This window comes from Nematolebias whitei, chromosome 15 (genome assembly GCF_014905685.2).
Source record: "Nematolebias whitei isolate Nwh7 chromosome 15, NemWhi1, whole genome shotgun sequence".
Classification (NCBI taxonomy): Eukaryota; Metazoa; Chordata; class Actinopteri; order Cyprinodontiformes; family Rivulidae; genus Nematolebias; species Nematolebias whitei.
The window spans coordinates 14,126,116-14,148,515 of NC_056512.1; the positions used below are offsets into that span (position 1 = coordinate 14,126,116).

The following is a 22,400-nucleotide window of genomic DNA, read 5'->3' on the forward strand; positions in this document are numbered from 1 at the left end:
TGAGGTTTTGTAGGTCAGTGAGGTTCTGTTTGTCAGTGAGGTTCTGTAGATCAGTGAGGTTCTGTTGGTCAGTGAGGTTCTGTTGGTCAGTGAGGTTCTGTTTGGCAGGAGGTTCAGGAGCTGCAACTGCAGAGTTTTTCTATAATCATTGACCATCTCCTTTGTCTTAGAAACATTCATATTTAAAAAGGAAGACTCACACCATTCAGTGAAGTCCCCGACCACAGGTCCAGGGTCTGGGTCATCTCTGCTGAGAAGGGACAAGATGACAGACTCATCAGAAAACTTTAAAATGTGATGCTGTGGAAACTGGCTGCAATAGTTGTTTGTATATAAAATAAATAAAAGGGGTGAAAGAACACAGCCCTGTGGAGAACTGGTATAGGACAGAAGGGCATCAGAGAGAACCCCGTTGTCCCTCATCTGCAGAGACCCAAAAGTTAAAAAGTCCACAAGCCAACAGATGAGGTCAAAGTCTAGATTGTTCATAAGTAGTAGTTTATCTGCTAAAATGTGGAGCTGAATACAGTTAAATGGAGATAAAAAGTAAAAAAAAAAAACAATCTTACAAAGGTTTTTGTACCTTCAAGCTGTCTTAAAATCATATTTAAGAGTTCCTGTTGTGTCCTCCAACAGGTACATTTGGCCTCTACATTGCTGTTTGCAATGCCCCCCACCCAAGAACATATAGATCAGCTAAGAGCTGCACATTGCTAGAAAAATAAACAGACTGTTCCATCAGTCTGACATACAGTCATCTTTTTTAACAAATGTTCAGTGTGCGCAGAAGCCCAACAACCATAAAAATAAAAGAAGCTCAATATTATCACAATATTCAAGGTGGTTTTTTTTGGGGGGGGGGTTTTGGCCAGTATATTATTAAAAAGAATAATATAGTTCAGTTTGTTCCAAAACCATGAGCGAGTATTTTGCAGAAATATTGAGTCCCCTCATCAGTAAGAACTGATGTCAATTAATCACATTAGTTGTGGCTTTATGTTGTATTTTTCACTGATGCTGTTTCTGGATAGATTGTTCTGTTTTGTGATGATCATGTTTTACACATGAAAACTCCAGTGGTTTAATGACTGCCTGGTGTGTAATGTTTCAACTTGTCATCTAATTTCACTTCATCCTGTGAAGTCTGTTTTCAGACACTACAGGACGTATTTATCGCTTCCCATTCACTGTAATTTCAACAATTCAGTTCAGTTATTTATATAGCACCAAGTCACAACAGAAGTCATCTCAGGGCACTGAACAGAAACATTTATATATAAAAATAATAATTTAACATTATTTCTCTGAGGAACAGACTGCTTTGAATTTAACCCCATCAATGAACTCTCATCTTGAGGAAGCATGAAGGCGACAGTGGAAAGGAAAAACTCCCTCATGAGAAAGAACCCTTTAGCAGAACCAGGTTCAGGACAAGTGGCCATCTGCTTCGACCGGCTGGGTTTGAGATGAACAGCAAGGAAGAACGGATACACAATGGCAGGTCAAGAATCACATGTTAAGATATATAAATACACTGCCTGGCCAAAAAAAATGTCTCCACCTGGATTTAACTAATCAAATAGGTACGAGCTTCATATTAGATAATTACTGCAGGGATGATCATCTTTCAGCTGCAACAAGTTATTTAACTCCAACTGGTGCAATGAGTTGCTTCTCATTTCTTCAACAACCATGTTGAAAGACGCATCATGTGGTCGTGGAAAAGATGTCAGTCTGTTTGAGAAGGGTCAAATCATTGACATCAAGCAGAGAAAACATCTAAGGAGATTGAAGAAAATATTAAATTGGGTTAAGAACTGTCCAACGCATTATTAAAAACTGGAAGGATAGTGGGAACCCATCGTCTTTGAGGAAGTAATGTGGACGGAAAAAACTCCTGAATGATCGTGATCTGCGATCATTTAAACATTTGTTGAAATCAAATGGAAGAAAAACAACAGTAGCACTCAGGACTCTGTTTTATAAGAACATTTCCACACACACAATGTGAAGAACTCAAGGGATTGGGACTGAACAGCTGTGTAGCCTTAAGAAAACCACTGATCAGTGAGGCTAACTGGAAAAAAGGCTTCAGTTTGCTAGGGAGCATAAAGATTGGACTCTGGAGCAATGGAAGAAGGTCATGTGGTCTGATGAGTCCAGATTGACCCTGTTCCAGAGTGATGGTTGCATCAGGGTAAGAAGAGAGTCAGGTGAAGTGATGACATCATGCCTAGTGTCTAGTCATCAATGCAAGATCTTGGTGAAAAATTAATGCAACACTGGATGGAAATAGATCTTGTGACATTGAAGAAGTTTATTGAAACAACACCACAGTGAATGCATGATGTAATCAAAGCTAAAGGCGGTCCAAGGAAATATTAGTGCGTGACCTTTATATTTGGTGGAGCCTTTTTTTTTTGGCCAGGCAGTGAAGTATCAAATGAAAAGTATTCCATTTTAACAATTCATTTAAGGAAATTAGGTAAATTTGTCCTAAGCTTATAGCAGCATAACAAACCAACACTAACTATAGAATTTATCAAAAAGGACAGTTTTAAGCCCAGTCTTAAAACTGGACAATGTGTCAGTTTCACAGACAGGAGCTGGAAGTTGATTCCACAAGAGAGGAGCCTGATAACTGAAAGATCTTCCTCCCATTCTGCTTTGGAAACTCTAGGAACTGCGAGTAAACCTGCAGTCTGAGAGCAAAGTGCTCTGTTAGGAAAATATGGAACAATAAGATCTGTAATATAAGATGGAGCTAGGTTGTTGAGAGCTTTGTAGGTTAGAAGTAAGATTTTGAATTCTATTCTGGATTTGACAGGGAGCCATAAAACTGGAGAGATATGATCTCTCCCACTAACTCCAGTTAAGACTCTGGCAGCAACATTTTGGATCAACTGAAGACGTTTTAAAGACGTATTTGGACACCCAGATAATAAACCATTGCAATAGTCCAGTCTAGACGTGACAAATGCATGGACCAGTTTTTCTGCAGCAGACGAGACTTCTTCCATCTCTAGGATTTGAAGCGTTCCTTTTTTCCGTCCACACACCAGCATCACAGCGAGTAAACGTGGAATAGAACAGCAGGTCCATGCGCTGACTGTTTCCCTCAGATCTGTAAAAACTGACCATTCAAATCTTATTTAAAGTGACGCCTCCTTCAGGCACCAAAGTTTTGCTCTATTAAAAGTGTTCTCTTTGCTCCTCATCACTTTTATGTGCGTCGTGCACTGGCTAGGTGTGGATACACACTCTGCGCTGCCGGGCACGTGGGCTGCTTCGTCACAAACACATGTACGGGTGGAAACAACATTTACACATTAGTTCCACTTGCAAATCTTGCAATTGAATATCAGAAGGAATAACAATGGAAGTGGTAATGTTACTATTTTAATATTTTTAGCGAGGCATTCAGGAACACTGTTTTGTGTTTTTATGTGTACAGACCAGGATCAGCTGTTTTTTTATGGTTTGTTTCTCTCCTCTCCCTCTCATCCATACTTGTCTCCTATATGTTCCTTCACCTTCATTCCTCCTATTTCCATATCCGTATGATCCTGCCCCCTTTTGCCCTCCTCCTCTCTTTTTATCTCCTATTTCCACAGAACTCTTCAGGCATCACCGTCCCAAAGCCTCCCAAACCTCCAGACAAGCCGCTGATGCCATACATGCGGTACAGCCGGAAGGTAAGCAGGAAGGTAAGACACCCATCCATGGTGTCTGCTTTTACTGCTTGTCCTCCCCTCCCCTGAAAAATCTGCAGGAGTTTGAGGGTGGGAAACAGCCAAGCTATGACGCCTCGCTACCATCTCCACAACCAAGTGGAGCCTGTCCACTGTTAATCTGTCTGCTTTCACTAGTTAAGATAAATTCAAATATCTATCTAAATTTATTTAGACTAGTATAATCTGCTCTTGCACTTTACCTAACCCTTTTACTTCATCTTGCTTCAAAGCTGTATTTTCACCCTTAAATTCTGCATTTAAACAACAATCTGCTCTTGGATATTCATTATTTCATTTTTCTTTTGACAAAGAATTGAATATTTCACACTCTGTTTACTTTTCTTTCCTCTGCACTTTTCTGCTTTTATTTTTCTCTTGGCTTCTTCTTTTTCATACTCGTGAAGGCGTAACGATCAGATGATGGTGTGTGCTTGTGTGTTTGCATCTTGTGTGCACGTGAAAGGTTTGGGACCAAGTGAAGGCATCCAATCCAGACCTGAAGCTGTGGGAGATCGGTAAGATTATTGGAGGCATGTGGAGGGACCTGACTGATGAAGAGAAGCAGGACTACCTCAACGAGTACGAAGCAGAGAAGGTGGGTTGTTCTAGACCTCGAACATCACCAACACTGACTTTTAGACAGTTGATCAGTTCAGCAGCGCTAGTGGAAATGATGACGTTTGATGTTCATGTCTGAAATTGTAAGGGTTCGGACAGATTCTCCAACTGAGTATTTATGATCTGGCATTAGTTACAAAATGATAGGCTCAGCGTTCCTGCATGAAATGCTGCTCCTGCCTTTAATCTTTAATCTTATGTTCAGTCAGGTCTTCTGGATGATTTCTTCTTCTTTTTTTTTTTTTTTTACTGAGACGTTTTGTCCTTCATCCAAAAAACTTCTTCAATCTAAGGAGCACCAAACAAAACTGATTCCCACAAACGGCATACTCCACAGTGAGGAAAAACCAGTTTGCTGGTAGTAAGATGGCCTCTGGGGCCAACCTCTCTGCCATCAACTCCTCTGAGACAGTCATGCCAAAGTGGTTCAAAACACCAAAGTCCATGCTCAATAATCCAGGTATAAAATCCAACAATGTTCAGTCATGTCATCTAGACAGTTTCTTCTTTTTTTGCTGAGATGTTTCGTCCTTTATCCAAAGGACTTCTTCAATCTGAGGAGCCACCAAACAAATTGATTCCCACAAACATTTCGTTCTTTGGATGAAGGACAAAACGTCTCAGCAAAAAAAAAAAAAAAAACTGTCCAGATGATCTGACTGAACATTGTTGGATTTTATACCAGGATTATTGAGCTTGGACTTGGGTGAAGATCATCTTTTGTTGAAAAACGATGCAAACAATGCAGTTGTAGCCTTTTAACGTTACTTATGATTTTTATGTGACATCACAAGATCCCACTGTGGTGGATTTTTCTACTCTGTCTCAACACAGAAACAGGTGAAATAAAAGATGGTCAAAAGGGTCTTTGAATTTGTTTATTATAATAAACAGGCACACACGTGTCACAGGATGCTTCACACAGGATGCTTCACACAGGATGCTTCACACATGATGCTTCAAACATGATGCTTCACACAAGGTGCTTCACACAGGATGCTTCACACAGGATGCTTCACACATGATGCTTCACACAGGATGCTTCACACAGGATGCTTCACACAGGGTGCTTCACACAGGGTGCTTCACACAGGGTGCTTCACACAGGATGCTTCACACAGGGTGCTTCACACAGGGTGCTTCACACAGGATGATTCACACAGGATGCTTCACACATGATGCTTCACACAGGGTGCTGCTTCACACGATTCTGCTTCACACAGGATGCTTCACACAGGGTGCTGCTTCACACAGGATGCTTCACACAGGGTGCTGCTTCACACAGGGTGCTGCTTCACACGATGCTGCTTCACACAGGGTGCTGCTTCACACAGGGTGCTGCTTCACACAGGGTGCTTCATACAGCCTGCGGAGGACGTGTGAATGACAAAAATCCAATCCAGCTTATAGCTCTCCTTCGTGTGATGATAAAGACACAGGACTGGGTCAGAAAGACGTGCTCTGTATTTACCGATAACTGGGCTGATTGTTTATGTACTCCTGTTCCATTTAGATTAAACATAGACCAGTTAGACAAGACCAATCGATCATGAGGTGTTCTGTTTTGATCAACAGGAGATGCAGGATTCATCATTTCAAAACACCCTGAGCACAGTATTGTGCTCAGGGTGTTTGGAGGACAGAATGTGACAAAATGAAACAAAACAAAAACAATAATGAAGTTAATCATTTCATTATTAAATACATCATTAAATAATTAAATAAACTATTATTAAATACATCAGTAAATATACAATTAAATTATTAAATACTCAATTAGATTATTTGTTTCATGATTTATTAAATTATTTAATTTAGTCACATTCCACCCTCTTGTGTCACATGAAGTTATGTTAACTGTCAGTCTCACTCATCAAACTCAGTGGGCGGGACTAACGCTGAGCATTTGAATTCCTAAATTGTTAGATGAACCATATGTGTTTCACGAGCATCACCCCAGGTTAATATAATATTTCTTACCTTGCACACAGGCCTGGGTTTGTGATCCACACTGCTGCAATGGGCCATAGGTCCGACTGTGGAGCTTCAGAGAGCTGCTTCGTTTAAATTTGCTGCTTCTCGTAAAAGTGCGTCGTCTTCTTTATATTCATGGTATGAAAAAAGGTTTAATCCAAATACATGCAAACACAATTACTGCTTCCTAAAGTTACAGAATATATTTTCTGGCCTGTGGCTCAATCCATTATCTGCGGTTGATTTGTCTTCGCTTGCTGTGAGGAGCAGCCAATCAGGGGTTAGGGTTAGGGTTAGTCCCGCCCACTGAGTTTGACAAGTGAGACTGACAATTAACATAATTTCATGGTGTCACTGGAGGGTGGAGGGTGACAAAATTAAATAAATAAATCATGAAATAAATAATTTAAAAGGTACATTTAATCAAGTCTCTTGTAAATGAGTCCCCGAGGCTCAATGGGATTAACCGGTCTAAATAAAGGTTGAATGAATTTAATTATTTAGTTGTGTATTTAATAATTAAATGATACATTTAATTGTTATGTATGTATTATGAATTTATTTATTTAATTTTGTCACATTCCATCCTCCATAACTATGAAAACGGACACATAATATGAATTTATATTTAAGGTAAAATACAAAGTTCTCTGTGACACATCCCACGTTATGTGTTGATGAAGACTCTACCATACCCTCCATTATATAGGTGGCCACTGTGGTGCAAAGGTAGGACAGCCAACTTGGGACCAGGAAGTTGCATGTTCAACTCCCCACCATGCCCACATGTTGTGGTGCCTTTGAGCAAGACACCCAATCTCCAACTGCTCCCTGGGTGCTTACATAGCTGCCCAAAGCAGGTCTCTCTTGAAAATGAGTCCTCATAACTCATTGAGACAACCTGTATAAATAAAGGTTAAATAAAGTTAAAAAAAAAAAAATGTCTGTATCTGTTAAATTGGCTGAGTTGACACTTTTTATTTGAGTCAGTTTGGTGGTTGTAGCCAACTTCAACTTGATTGACTTGAAAAGTCAAATCATTTGCAGATATACACAGTGATTGCTTTCTGAAAGTTTTATTTAAACTTCTATAGTGGTTCATGAAATATTCAGCAAAGAAACATGAGTAAAATCATCACTGTGTTGTTTCGTCAGCGGGTGACGACTCGATTTTGGTGAACCTCGATCAAAGTAGCCGTTTGAGCCATGTGCTTCTCGGGAACTGGTCCTCTTCATCACTGAAACGTTTACACGGTCTCTTTCACCAGTTTGCCTTATCTTTCATGCTTGAGCTTTGTTTTGGAAGCCTCTTAGTTCACGTCTCGAGAGATTAAAGTTATTTTATGTATTGTAAGTCACAATGTTGTGAGCAATTCAAAACCTAATATAAAATAATCAAAGAGAAGGATGAAATTAGTCCATAACTGTCTGTCAGTGTCAGTTTTCTGTTATATTTCAGTTTTAACTACATTTTTAACGAGACTTGCTTCTCTGCTTTTCTAAATATGTAGTTTTGACCTCTGTCTTGATCTTCTTGACTGAATGTGTAAATAACCTCTGAGACCGTGAGACCATCCATCTTGTTTTCTTTGCAGATAGAGTACAATGATTCTTTGAAGGCATACCATAACTCACCTGCCTACCTGGCCTATGTGAACGCCAAGAATCGAGCTGAAGCAGCGATGGAGGAGGAGAGCAGGCAGAGGCAGAGTCGTATGGATAAAGGAGAGCCTTACATGAGCATTCAGCCTGCTGAAGACCCTGATGGCAAGTTCACACGTAACTCATTTATAAAGGGCCTCAGCTGAAATATTTGGAGTACAAAAGAGAACACGTAAAGTGCTTTTAAAACGTCTCCATACCTTGGGCTGGGTATGGTTCAAAATTTTTTGATATTGGTTCCTAAACGGTACTTTTTTCGGTACCTATTTTATAATATCAGTTCTAACAAGAAGAAAATTACGTTACACATTACAGTACAAATCTTGAGTTTTATTTTTTGTCTTTGGTATTTTTTCATTCCAAGCAGTTTTCTTACATAAAAATAAACAAATAATTTCCAGTGCCAAAGACCAGTTTCAAACCAGTGACACGTCAGTGTCTAATGTTCACTGCTACACATTGAGGACCTTTTCACTTAACAGTTTTTCTTCAGAAACATCAACATGTCTTATTTCTCTGAACACAAACAAGCCCGCTCCTGGCTGATGCAGCAGTAGGAAATGTTCTGTTTCAAATAAAGTCCAGTTGTTTTTGTGTTGAACGTGTTTTTAATTTATCATGTCCTGGATGACTGAGAATCTTCAGCATTTCACTCTGAGGGTGTGGATGATGCTTGTTGCACACACATACCTGGTTGCCAGTTTGATAGCACTGACATATTGTCCTTCACATTCCACCACCAGACCAACAACATCAAGCAGAACAACTGAATTGTTGACATTTCTATGTTAAAGAGTTTTAAATTCAGAGGTATAGAAAGAAAAGGGTGACCTTTGACCCCAGGGCACTAAAATCAATAGTCACGTCAGATTTATTTATATAGCACATTTAAAACAGAAACGGTTACCAAAGTGCTTAACAAAAAGATCACAGCATCAAATGAAAAGTAACGATGTAATTACAGCATATGGAATAAAAACATAAAACACAAAACATAATTAGAAGCAATGAAATACTAAATCAGATTATCTTGTGTCAAATGTCACAGAATAACTACAAAAAGCATAAAGAAAATCTAAATCTAAATCTGATCACAATGTGTTAAATGTCAATGAGTACAGGTGTGTTTTCAGGAGAGCTTTAAAAGCAGAGACTGAGGTGGCCTGTCGAATGTTGATGGGCAGATTGTTCAGAGTTTAGGGCCCACGACTGAAAAGGCTCGATCTCCTCTGAGCTTCACCTGGTTTTTGGTACCACCAAAAAAAGCTGGTCTGATGATCTCCAAACCCGAGAAGGAGCATAAGGATGGAGAAGGTCGGGGAGGTATGAGGGTGCAAGGCCGTTAATGCACTTGAATGTCAGCAGGAGAATTTTAAAATCAATTCTGACACGCACAGGAAGCCACTGAAGGGAGGACAGAACCGGTGAAATTTGCTCAAACCTACAAGTTCCTGTTGGGAGCTGAGCTGCAGCATTTTGGACGAGTTAGAGACGTGAAAGTGAAGCCTGACTGACTCCAACATAAAGCGAGTTACAGTAGTCCAGCCGGGTTGTAATGAATGCATGGACAACATGGACTTCAGCTTAGCTATCAGCCTTAGCTGAAATAAGCTTTTTTGAAGAACAGAGTTGATATGTTTATTAAACTTTAAGTCTGAGTAAAACTATCCTGAGATTGGTAACAGACTGTTTTAGATATGGCTGAAGGGAGTCCAGGTTTGCAGAATCAGTGACAGTGGCAGAGCTATGGTTAAACACAATGACCTCAGTTTTCTGATCATTAAAACTTAAGAAGTTCGTAGCCATTCGAGTCTTGATGTCATCAAGACATTTTAGCAAAGGGTGAATGGAGCAGGAACTGTTAGGTTTCAAGGGCAGATAAATCTGAGAATCATCGGTATAACAGTGGAACAAAATACCATGTTTCATCAGGATAGACCCCAAGGGGAGCAGATACAATGAAAACAAAGGTGGTCCAATAATGGAGCCTTGCGGGACCCCTCAGGAAAGAGGGACAGAATCAGATATGATTACCAAAATTGACACAAAAACTCCTGTCACTCAGGTATGAGCAGGACCATTCTAATGCTGCACCCGTGATCCCTACCCCCAGTGTTCTAGTCGTAACATAAGGGTACTGTGGTCAATAGTATCAAATGCAGCGGTAAGGTCATGGCGTACCAGGATCACAGACTGACCAGAGTCATTTGCTAGCAGAATGACATTACAGACCCTTACCAAGGCTGTTTCAGTGCTGTGTAATTGTTTAAAACCAGACTGGAAAATCTCAAAAATTAAATTTTCATTCAAAAACTTGGTTAGTGATCAGTAGATAATAAAATCAGTAGTTGAACCATGATTTGTTCAGCTGTGAAGTTTGACATTTCTATTTTGCAGAATTAGATTTTGGACACAAAATTGTCTACAGACTGATAAACAGCTTGTATTAGAATTGGAGGCCATCTTGAATTTTTAATTAGCCTTCAGTATGTGTTGGGGATCACTCTTGGCTACCACCGCACCAACTTTTTGCTCAGTAAGTCTAAAACTGATTTAAGTTGAAGCTTAAAAAGTCTGGACAGAACAGACGAAGCTTCAATTAGAAAAAAAAAGTATATATTTTTTCCCCTTGTCCTGTCCGGCTTTGTGACACTCAGAATTATTGTCCGAGTGTCAAAGTGATGCCCAACAGATTTACTTTCACAAGCAGAGCATTATGGCTGGACTTAATGCTCCACTTGATATCCATCCATCCATTGTCTTTACCCGCTTCTTCCATTTTGGGTCAGCAATCACTGTGCAAGGAGCGGGGTACACCCTGGACGGGTCGCAAGTCCATCACAGGGCCACATAGAGAAACAACCATTCACTCTCTCACTCACACCTAGGGACAATTTAGAGTTACCAATCAGCCTAACATGCATGTTTTTGGTCTGTGGGAGGAAACTGGAGTACCTGGAGAAAACCCACGCATGCACAGAGAGAACATGCAAATGTAATATGACATATCCTGAGATATATTCATAAATTAAACGGGTTCTTTCATTTTTCTGGACTGTATATAACGTGCATTGAATTTAATAAAATGTATTGTGAGACGTTATTTATCTTTGACCCATCAAAATGAATGTGGTCATTTATTTACAGAATCAAAGTTTAACATCAAACATTTACATTAATTTGGCACATTGAAAAATAACAACATGGCTACTTTTAGCAAGCTATACAAGTGATTGATTATCCACACGGCAGTAGATGAGCACTTTACACAGACATTTCTAAAATTATCTGGAATGATTTCTACTTGATAGAAGAATTTAAAGAGGAAAGATGAAGTTTAGTGGGAGAAAAGATGGGTGAGGGGGTTTGTTTATGTCAACCAGAAACAGCACTTTCCGGGTTTCTCAGCTTTTTCCCCGGTACACTTAGGTGGCAGAATTCAACTCTTTTACCTGGAGATGTCCCCAGCGGTACGAAAGTCCATTCAACGCACCCTTTCAGCGTATCCGTAGGAACAGCTGTGAATCGTCCAAAGTAGTGACGGTATTCCGTTAGACACAAATTCACCTCAGCAAGTGGACTTCACATGAGTGGAGTCCGTCAGAGTTCCACCCAGATGTGGAAGAAAGTTATAATCCCATAAGACTCGGAAGAGCTCTGTGGTCATGTCGGTTTCCCAGCATTGGAACTTCGACCCAACAGGAACTGCGACCCCACAGGCACTTCGACCCCACAGGCACTGGGAGACTCTGTGAGACTCTACAGGAACTGGGGTGAACTAGGAAGTACCGACATTTTAAAGGGCTCTATTTCCGGTTCATTTGGGAGTTTTCTTATTGGTCAATGTCGACCAGACAGTGGTGTGTTTTGTGACGTAAAAGGTTACTAGAAGTCAGAAAACAGCAAGAATGTTATGGAACAGATTGAAAATGTTTTTCAGACAGACGAGAGAAATGTTTGGACGGGTTGGCGGAAAACAGCTGCCAACAGGTGCCAGCTTCTCTGTTTACGTCTGAGAGGATTTAAAAACAACACAGCTCGTTCCAACACTTGTCTGCTTAGACTCCGACCTTGTTCCAAACTTACACTGCTCATTCAAAGACAGAAAATCAGAAAATGCATAATTACTCTGTAACAGACCTTAACATGAATTCTAACTTTGCATGAGGATTAAAAATAATCATTGTTACTGTTTTACAGTTAATAAAAATTGATTAGTTCACTGTAACATCTAAAATGTTTGAACTAAAACACTTTGATTATCAAACATTTGTAAAACAGTAATGATAATAGAAAAGAGAGTGTTCTTTCACTTGAATTTTCAAGAAAGAAAGTCTCAGGATGGGTGAACCTGTATTTCTGGATTCAAATCAATGAAATGACAGTTTCTGTCCCACAAGGTTCCTAAGGTCAAGGTTTCGACATCAGGCCTAGTCCACTACACAAACTCCACCCAGAAAGGCCCCTGGACTGGGATTTGAACCAGGGACCTGCTCGCTGAGAGGCAGCAGCTCTACCAGTTGCGCCACTGTGCTGCCCTCCACTTGATATATAAATTCAATTCAATTCAAAAATACTTTATTAATCCCAGAGGGAAACCATTTGTTGTAGTAACTCGTTATCCTCATTTCATTAAGAGATGTTATAGATACTGATGGCTGTAGACAGGAAGGATCTCTTGTAAAGGTCCATCCCACAGTCGATCCTAAGAAACTGGCTGCAGATGCTGTCCGATCCGTCCACCCAGACTCGGCTGGCCTCTCGGTTCCCCTGGGCTGTAGGACCGCCCGAATGCTGGGCTGAACTCCCCCCAGAGCAATGGCCACTCCTCCCAGCAGTCTGCCGAGCTCCTCGTCGCTGCGAACAGCCAACTGTAGGTGCTGAGGGACGATCCTGTCCTTCCTCTGTCATGAGCCGTGTTTCCTGCTAGTTCCAGGATCTCAGTGGTCAGGCACTCAAGCACACCTGGCAGGTAGATGAGAATGCGTCCACAGAACATCCTTTTCAACTCATTTGAGATTTAGGGCTGTAGTTGAGATATTATTTGAGCTTTTGAGATGTTAATCAGCTGCTGGTTGTAGAAAACTGCCTTGTTGCCATGGTTACGCATCATAACAAATGTCCAAAACTAAAAAAGTTTCAGTAAAAATCCTTCCAGCTGCACAGCATCTGATACCAGAGGAAACAATCATCCAAAAAAAAAAAAGTGATTTACATCCAGAAAAATAGGAATTAAAGTTTCCAAAAACAAAACCTCAAAATGAACCTAACAGAGCTGCTCCATCATGCAGCCACCTTGAGCTACGCAATAAATAAAACTTTATTAGAATTTGCTTTGGGTTTGTTTCAGATGTAATGGACATGGGGAAGGAAAACAAAGAAGAAAACAAAGCAGAAAAGTGAGAGAAGGGTTAAAAGGTAAAGAAGGAGATAGGAATAGAGGAGAGAGAGATAAAGAGAACACAAATCAACATCATTGAAGTCTAGACCTGCGGAAAGAAAAAAAACAAGACAAAACCGAAAAACCACAACAACAAACAACATATATAATGATACTTGTAACATCATTAGAACATATTTTATACAGTACATGGTAATACAAGATCTATTTAGTGGCCACCACAACCCAACTGAGTGTGTATCTGATAAACACCTGAATCTAAACACCTGTGTGAGCATGTTGTCACTATAAGGTTTCTACATAAAAATGTTCAATAGTGGGGGTGGGGCCCCACAGACCTAATACCCCACCCCCACTGGAAATAATGACAACACAGGGAAGGCCGGAGCCGCAGACACCCAGCGGTCCCCAAGCCCGGAGCCCCGGGAGTCCCCCAACAGGGACAACCGCACCTCTCCCACCCCCCAGAGAGAAGCAGAGGGAAGCCCCGGGTGATCTCCAGCAACCACATTGCAGAAGCCCCAGGAGGCTGCAGCTCCAGCCATGGACACAGAGACCCGAACCCTGAGGTCATACCACCCCCCAACAGAGTCCCGACAGAGCCAGGGCATCTGGGCCCCGGCAGGCAGCCACCAGGGCGGGCCGGCACACACCCAGTCACCCAGCCCCTGATGCCGAGAGCCGCCAATGCACCGGCAGCAGGGGGACCAGCCACTGGAGGGAAATGTGACAGGTGGAAGTAGACCCCACATTAAATGGGGGGCCCAAAATGATCCAGGAGAGGGGACCACACAAAACCCAACCTGACACGTAAACAGGCACACACAGCCTGACAGAGCCTCTTGGGCTGTGTGTGTGTCCCACAAAAAAAAAAGTAGCTGAAAGTTGACGTAAAAAAGCTGAAATTAATAGAACAAAGCTAAAAGTAGCAGAAGCAAGCTGAACGTGCTTTGAAGAGAGCTCAGTTTATTTTCAATGAGAAAAACGTTGCAGGAAATGCTAAATATTTCCAAAAGTAAAAATTACACAAAGACTAAAAGTCAGAGCAGGAATGTTCTTTGAGCTGAATGTTCTGACATGTTTATTTGAAATAGCAGTAAAATTGCAGAACTTGTTACACGCCAACAAACATGGAAGATCAATGGATATCTTTACTGTGAATGCTTCATAAGCATTTACACAATAATATGAAACTGACAAACATCACAAGGACAAAATAATTTAAAATGAACTAATAAAAATCAGCCATTTTGAATTTTGGCTCCAAACGATCTAATGAAACTTGACAAAAAGAATGGTGCGCATAACTTATAAATTTGTTGCACAACTTTTTCAATCATTGCATTCAGCAGTTTACAAGTTACAAGTTTACTTTGTCAAATGAAATCTCTGAAAAATACTTTAGGTTGTAGTTGTAACGTGACAAAATGTGGAAGAGTTCAAGAGAGATGAAGACGTTCAAAACTCAGTCACGGTCACATTTTGAGTTTTAATAATCCTAGAACCGTATTGAGAGGACTTTAATGATGCCTTCCACTGAACCATGTCCCTTTCTGTGTTCAGACTACGATGATGGGTTTTCAGTAAAGCACACAGCAGCTGCTCGCTTCCAGAGGAACCACAGACTCATCAGTGACATACTCAGCGAGTTTGTTGTTCCTGACGTCCGCTCTGTGGTTACGACGGCTCGTATGCAAGTCCTCAAGAGACAGGTCCAGTCTCTCATGGTGCACCAGGTAGGATCGTGCCCATAATCTTTCATTGTCACATTTTCTACACAAGGAGTTCTTTGGCACTAGTAATTTAGGAGATTACTTAATATTACTGAACTTTTGTATGTTTTAGAGGAAACTGGAGGCGGAACTTCTACAAATTGAGGATCGTCATCAAGAAAAGAAAAGACGCTTCCTGGAGACTACCGACTCGTTCAACACTGAACTGAAACGGGTACGCCGATATCACTTCACCTAAAGACAGACAAGTGGGAAGTGAAGATTAGATGGAACATCAAAACATGTCTGCTTGCACGTTGTAACAGCATATTTAGTTATCTATCTGACCAGTATCTGCCACTTGCTGTAGAGTCAAGACACTGGTTCAGCAGTCTGAGCAGGGACATCCAGACATGACTTTCAACAACCACCTCCTGCAGTTCTTCCAAGACGATTTGAAAGCAATCCCAGACTGGCTGAGGCAATGCTGGGCCTTTATTATTATAAATAAATAATAATTATAAATGTTTTCGCTGCTGTCACTGTGTCCAGTTGTGCAGTCAGAAGGTAGAGGTGGACATGGAGAAGCTAGCAGCAGAGATGGCGGCAGCTGAGGAGGCGGCACGGCGGCGGGTGGAGGAGAGGGAGCGTGAAGTGGCCGAGCAGGCGGAGAAGGCTGCACAACAGCACGACGCTGCTGGAAACAAAGCTGCGCAGCAGAGTAATGGTGCTGATGGCGTCACTTCCAACACCACTTCAGGGACCAAAGAGGAGGACACGTCTGCACCAGTGGAAATGGGTATCTGTGCACACGCATCAAGTTTATTTCTCTTACACATCACCTCAATAGAATTACTCTAATTTATGGACTATAGAGTGCACCAGAGCATAAACCACACACACACACACACAAAAAAGCAATTTTGTGCAGATCTAAGCTGCGCTTGTGTACAAGTCACAGGTGTTGTTGAGAAGCAGCGCAGCTACTGAGAGAGATGTGCAGCTCTTGTTGTAGATCAAGAATCAAACACCAGATGTTGTTTTATAGACTTTATTTTACTGTTCAACACACACACAGTGAACCTCACAGGTCTCCATGACAACTACCTCCCTCCCTCACTCATGGCTACTCTGCTGAATGCTCTAACTAGGGCTGGGCCATATCATATCGTTCATGATAATACCAGTAAAAACAGCTTGCCCGGGCAAAAAAATGATATCATGATATCCTAATTTCATGATGTAATGCGTCAGGAGGCCCCGCCCCTTTAACAGAACCAGCGCGCCGAACGACCACACCGAATTGCGCACGCTAATTAGCTGCGCGCAATACTAGCTAGCTAAAAAGAAACAACGTGCGGCTCAGCTGTGTCTCCATCCAGCTCTAAACTGCCACTCATCTTTTTTTTTTTCTCCCCACCCCGCTCTGGCTGCTGGTGCAAGCTGCGTCTCCCCCGCTCTAAACTGTCGGTACAAACACGCAGCTCAACTGTCTCTTAGTTCCACAGTCCATGGAGCAAGAACAGAGTCAGGTGATGAGAGACAGATCATCAGAGAAATGAGTGATTCCTGCAGGAACAGAGGAAGAAGAAACTCCACAAGCTTCAGGGTCACATGATCACCTTGGTACAAGTTCTGGAAGTTAGAGCTCGTTTAAAGGAAACATATATTTTGTTGTGTTATATTTATGATCAACAGATATTAAACTTCATTTTATTTAGTTAGTTTGGGAAACTTCACCTGCACTTTAGTTTTTGTGGTGGATTTATTGATCTTTATTTTGTACAGACTTTTTTAATCTAAATAACAGAAGGATTATTTTAATTTTTTTATTTTTATACTTGGAAACTGAATACTTTACTAGATAAAGTAATTTCAGTAAAATTACCCCTTGGTTTTTTATTTTATTTAATTTTATATAATACTGTAAAGCAACATGTTAAGTTAATTTTGTCAAATAAATAACTATGATTTCTGTTTGTTTTTCTTAATCGCAAAATTTATCGTTATCGTCAAAATGGTCTGAAATATCATGATATTATATTTGAGCCGTATCCCCTAACACAAACGCATAATGAACATGAACTAAGCTAACAAGAACAGACTAATCACTCAAAGAACAATGTTGAACAGCTAACTGAAATGATTAACAATGAACATAAATTTGACCCATAATCCCTCCCTGAGGTCATGTGACCAGCAGAATGCTACAATACATATATTTCTACATACATACATGTACAGACAACAATAACAGTAAACAATAATAAACTAGAGTAAAAATTAGGGATGCATGATATTGTTTTTTTGGCCGATATCTAATACCGATATTTTCCCTAGATGTACTTAGAGTCTACAGAGCTTTCTCTGTTGTGCTTTAGGTCTGCTGCCAAATGCAGATGCCAAAAAGGAGGCTTTAAATGATGTAACACTTCAACTTGGGTTATGTTTAATGTCAAATTTATTCATGACATTTACTCTCTCCAACACAATGACAACACTCGAACAGTGCACATTTATAAATTTTCACAAATCTAAACTCAATAGTGCGCATGATGTCATCACGTTGTGCTGGCGCTCCACACATCCTTGTCACGGGGTTGTCATACAAAAACAGATACATAAACAGCGCTTTTTATATCGGTGAGTTATTTTGATGGAATGGCTGATGTCCAATATTTAACTTTATTGCTAATATCGGCTGATACCAATACCATGCTGATAATCTTGTACATCCCTAGTAAAAATGCAGTAAAAATAAGAGTAGTGTATAAAACAATACATCAGGGTGAAATACTAAAAACAAGAACATATTTGCTTTGATGTTTTTATTGACATTATCAAATGTTTGAAAGCCCTTAAAGAAATCAATGAGGACAACTTCAGTTCCTGTTGCAACGTGTTGCAGGAGAAAGTCATTGATCGCTTTATTCCTGCTGCTACAAGCTTGTGCTCTGCAGAGCAGTTGCTCTGTGAGCATGTGAGACTCACATGCTCTGTGCATGCAGGGGAATTCCCCCCACACCCACGGTCCCCTCTCCCTGTTTCATTGGTCCACTGTGATCTGTTAATTTCCTTGATCATATTTATTTGTTTTTTAACCTTTATTTATTCAGACAGTCTCACTGGGTCACAAGGACCCACCCCCCAGAGAGAAGTGTATCTGGCAGCTATGTGAGCGCCCGGGTGTGGCGAGGCTAAATGTTTTTGGCGTCAGGAAGCTTGATAGCCTGTCAAAAACAATATCCATACATTAGCCGCAGCATACTATAAGCTGCAGAGTTTAAAGCGTGTGAAAAAAGTATCGTGTTATATTCCTGAAGTTACGGTATCTGACAACGTCCTGTTTTATTGATAACCACGAGTACATCAGTCTTTGTCCTTCCTGCACTCCACAGATGAAGCAGCACCTGCAGATACCGCCTCTGACCACCAGTCTGCGCCACCTCCCCTTAGCGATTCCTCCTCTTCTACCTCTGATAAGGCTGCTCTTCCTCCTGAGCCTCCTAGTGAGAGCAACACCCCCCTCAGCAGCACCTTCAGTGACGACAACAGCAGCACAGTCCCCCTGGCAGACAGCAGCCAAGGAGCAGAAGCAGCGTCGGACTCCTCAGTGGGGCAGGAAGCAGTTACTCCTGTGGGCACGGCAGTGCCCCCAGCCTCAGAAGAAACAGTCCCCACCCCGCCACCATCACTCCTCACCAACCAGGGCAGCCAGCAGTATGACATGTGAAGGTGGTGTCAGACGTTGTCCCTGTCAGTCATGGAACCTGGACACCAGCCTGGCTGTGCTCATGGTTCCTCAGTTATAAAGCTCAAGTAAATATGGAGAACGTGTTGTGTACAGTTTGTTCTGAGGACGTAAATTAGCTCTGATCACGTAGACCACTTCTGATAAGAAGGCTTTATTTCTGTTTCTGTTTAAAGATCTCCCCCCGGTCTTCATGTTCTGCTTTGTTTTTAGATATCTAATAGATCCTTCTAGAGTAAAATGTTTTCTGCAAGATTGTATCTGACACAAACTGACGAGCAGTGATGTTTTTTTGTGTCTGTAGTTGATTAAAACAAACCTACGGTTTAATGGCTCATCAGTATTGTGCATGCTGAGTTAATTATTAACCATCCTCCTGTAACAAGCCTTACAAAACTAAATCCCATCTTTGGATGGGCATTTTTTATGTGTGGAAATTAAAGTTTCTTCCTCTGTAATGATGTTTTTGTAAAGGAGGTGATGTACTCCATTAGTATCTAATCTTTGAGAGCTTATCTACAAGTCAACATATTTTTTTAGGCTGTTGGTTTTAGTCACGTTTCCTGCTGATGCCACAAGCATTTAACTTCTATTCCAAAGCTAACCTCACTGTTTTTAAAGGAGTGATTTCTTACTTGAAATGAACTGTTTCAGTCGTGTGCCTGTGTTTCACCTCTTTCTTTGATATTGTCTGATCTTATCTATCCAAATAAAAGTGATTTCATAGTCTGTGGGTGTCTGAATGGATTGTTCTGATTAAACACCCTTATACAGGTGCTGGTCATAAAATTAGAATATCTGGAAAAAGTTGATTTATTTCAGTAATTCCATTCAAAAAGTGAAAATTGCATATTCATTCATTACACACAGTCTGATATATTTTAAATGTTTATTTCTTTTAACGTTAATGATTATAACTGACAACTCATGAAAGCCCCAAAATTCAGTATCTCAGAAAATTAAAATATTGTGAAAAGGTTCAATATTGAAGACACCTGGTGCCACACTCTACTCAGCTGATTAACTCAAAACACCTGCAAAGGCCTTTCAATGGTCTCAGTTTAGTTCTTTAGGCTACGCAATCATGGGGAAGACTGCTGACTTGACAGTTGTCTAAAAGACAACCACTGACACTTTGCACAAGGAGAACACAAAAGATAATTGCTAAAGAGGCTGGCTGTTCACAGAGCTCTGTGTTCAAGTACATTAATAGGCAAAGGGAAGGAAAAGATATAGAAAAAGTGTACAAGCAATAGGGATAACTGCATCCTGGAGAGGATTGAAACAAAACCCATTCCAAAATGTGGGGAGATTCACAAAGAGTGGACTGCAGCTGGAGTCAGTGCTTCAACAACCACCACGCACAGACGTATGCAAGACAAGGGTTTCAGCTGTTGCATTCTTTGTGTCAAGCCACTCTTGAACAGGCAGCATCAGAAGCGTCTTGCCTGGGACTGCTGCTGAGTGGTCCAAAGTTATGTTTTTTTATGAAAGTAAACTTTGCATTTCCTTTGGAAATCAAGGTCTCAGTCTGGAGGAAGAGAAGAGAGGCACAGAATCCATGTTGCTTGAGGTCCAGTGTCAAGTTTCCACAGTCAGTGATGTTTGGGGTGCCATGTCATCTGCTGGTGTTGGTCCACAGTGTTTTCTGAGGTCCAAGGTCAACGCAGCTGTCTACCAGGAAATTTTAGAGCACTTCATGTTTCCTACTACTGACCAACTTTATGGAGATGCAATTTCATTTTCCAACAGGACTTGGCACCTGCACACAGTGCCAACGTTACCAGTACCTGGTTTAAGGACCATGGTAGCCCTGTTCTTAATTGGCCAGCAAACTCACCTGACCTTAACCTTGTGAAGAGGAAGATGTGAAACACCAGACCCAACAATTCAGAAGAGCTGAAGGCCACTATCAGAGGAACCTGTACTCGTAACACCTGAGCAGAGCCACAGACTGATCGACTCCATGCCACAACGCATTAATGCAGTGATCCAGGCAAAAGGAGCCACAACTTATTACTGAGTGCTGTACATGCTCAAACTTTTCATGTTCATACTTTTCAGTTGGGCAACATTTATAAAAATCCTTTTTTTTATCGGTCTTAAGTAATTCTGAGATACTGAATTTAGGATGAGAGCTCCCCTGCAACCTGGAGAGGAGAAATCATTTCAGTTCAGTTTATTTATAGCACCAAGTCATGACAGAAGTCATCTCTGAGCAGAAGCAAGTAAAAGAAAATGGATGACGAGTTGAACAACTTTAAAACTCCCTGCTTTAGATTTTTATAGTTCATTCTTGTTGCTCACAGACTAAAGATAACATGAACCTGACTTTTAAACAGATATGTCATCTGTTAAATGTCAGTATTTTAAAGGTTCTGTACATTACAAAGTGAAGGGAACAGCTGTCGACTTGTGTTAATTTCAAGAGTTAGAGGTCTTTGAGCCTTATTAGAAGACACCCCAACTATTTGTCAAATGACTGTTAATGGCATTTCAAATTGTAAAAGGAGAGCTGCAGCTTCTGTTGATGTGTTTGAGCCTAACAAAAGCAACAATTCTAGACCCCCCCACCCCCGCTTTCCAAATGAGTGAAAATTATGGCTCAATCATTTACCGTAATTTCTTGCACTTCATCCATCCATTGGCAGCACGACGGCTCGGTGGTTAGCACTGTTGACTCACTGAAAGAAGGTCCTGGGATCAACCCCCGGTTGGACCTGGGGTCTTTCTGTGTGGAGTTTCCTTGTTCTTCTCGTGCGTGCGTGGGTTCTCTCAGTGTACTCTGGTTTCCTCCCACATCAAAAGCATGCATGTTAGGCTGCCTTCAGGCCCCGGCCTCCCTTGCAAAAGAGATCTGTGATCTCAATGAGATCTGCCTGGTTACATAAAGGTTAATGAATCCATCATCTTCTGCTTAAGAAGGAGTCCCAGACATCTCTTTCCACAGTCACCTCTTCCAGCTCTTTGGGAGGATTCCAAGGCATTCCCAGGCCAAAGTTCTGGCTCTTTCCCCGAGTCTCCTCACGGGCCTGGAAAACCTCCCCAGGGCAGCGCCCAGGGAGCATCCTTACCAGATGCCTGAACCACCTCCTGATAACTGAACTTCTCACCCAGTCTCTAAGGGAGAGTCCAGCTACCCTGCAGAGGAAACTCATTTCAACCTCCTGTATCCATGATCTCATTCTTTCAGTCTCTATCCAGAACTTGTGACCATGCGTGAGGGGAGGAACGTAGACTGACCGGTAAACAGAGAGCTTTGCCTTACAGCTCAGCTCCTTCTTCACCACAACGGACCGGTACAGAGTCCACAGTACTGCAGATGCTGCACCAATCCATCTGTCAATCTCACGCTCCATTCTTTCCTCACTTGTGGACAAAAAAGCAATCTATCCTTTTTCAACTGCGGACCATGGCCTCAGATTTGGAGATGCTGATTCTCATCCCAGCCTTTTCTCACACTGCTTCACTGCTCCAGAGCTGGAGATCACGGCACGATGACGCCAACAGGACCACATCACCTGCGTAAAGCAAAGATGGAATCCTGA

At 41.3% G+C, this 22,400-nt stretch overlaps 1 protein-coding gene across 3 annotated transcripts in view; it reads left to right on the top strand.

Moving 5' to 3' along the window:
• The window catches only part of LOC119422050 (SWI/SNF-related matrix-associated actin-dependent regulator of chromatin subfamily E member 1), a 36,223-nt gene extending 17,022 nt beyond the window's left edge, over positions 1 to 19,201 (top strand). For 2 of the 3 annotated variants that reach the window (XM_037689391.1, XM_037689392.1), the window contains exons 5-11: positions 3,615 to 3,707; positions 4,198 to 4,329; positions 7,922 to 8,093; positions 14,953 to 15,125; positions 15,235 to 15,336; positions 15,654 to 15,900; positions 18,500 to 19,201. In XM_037689391.1, coding sequence (XP_037545319.1) covers positions 3,615 to 3,707; positions 4,198 to 4,329; positions 7,922 to 8,093; positions 14,953 to 15,125; positions 15,235 to 15,336; positions 15,654 to 15,900; positions 18,500 to 18,834 — 1,254 coding nt within the window. In that variant the 3' untranslated portion in view covers positions 18,835 to 19,201. The remainder of the gene's footprint in view (positions 1 to 3,614; positions 3,708 to 4,197; positions 4,330 to 7,921; positions 8,094 to 14,952; positions 15,126 to 15,234; positions 15,337 to 15,653; positions 15,901 to 18,499) is intronic. The other variant, XM_037689393.1, reaches the window with a different exon arrangement.
• Positions 19,202 to 22,400: the final 3,199 nt, after the last annotated feature.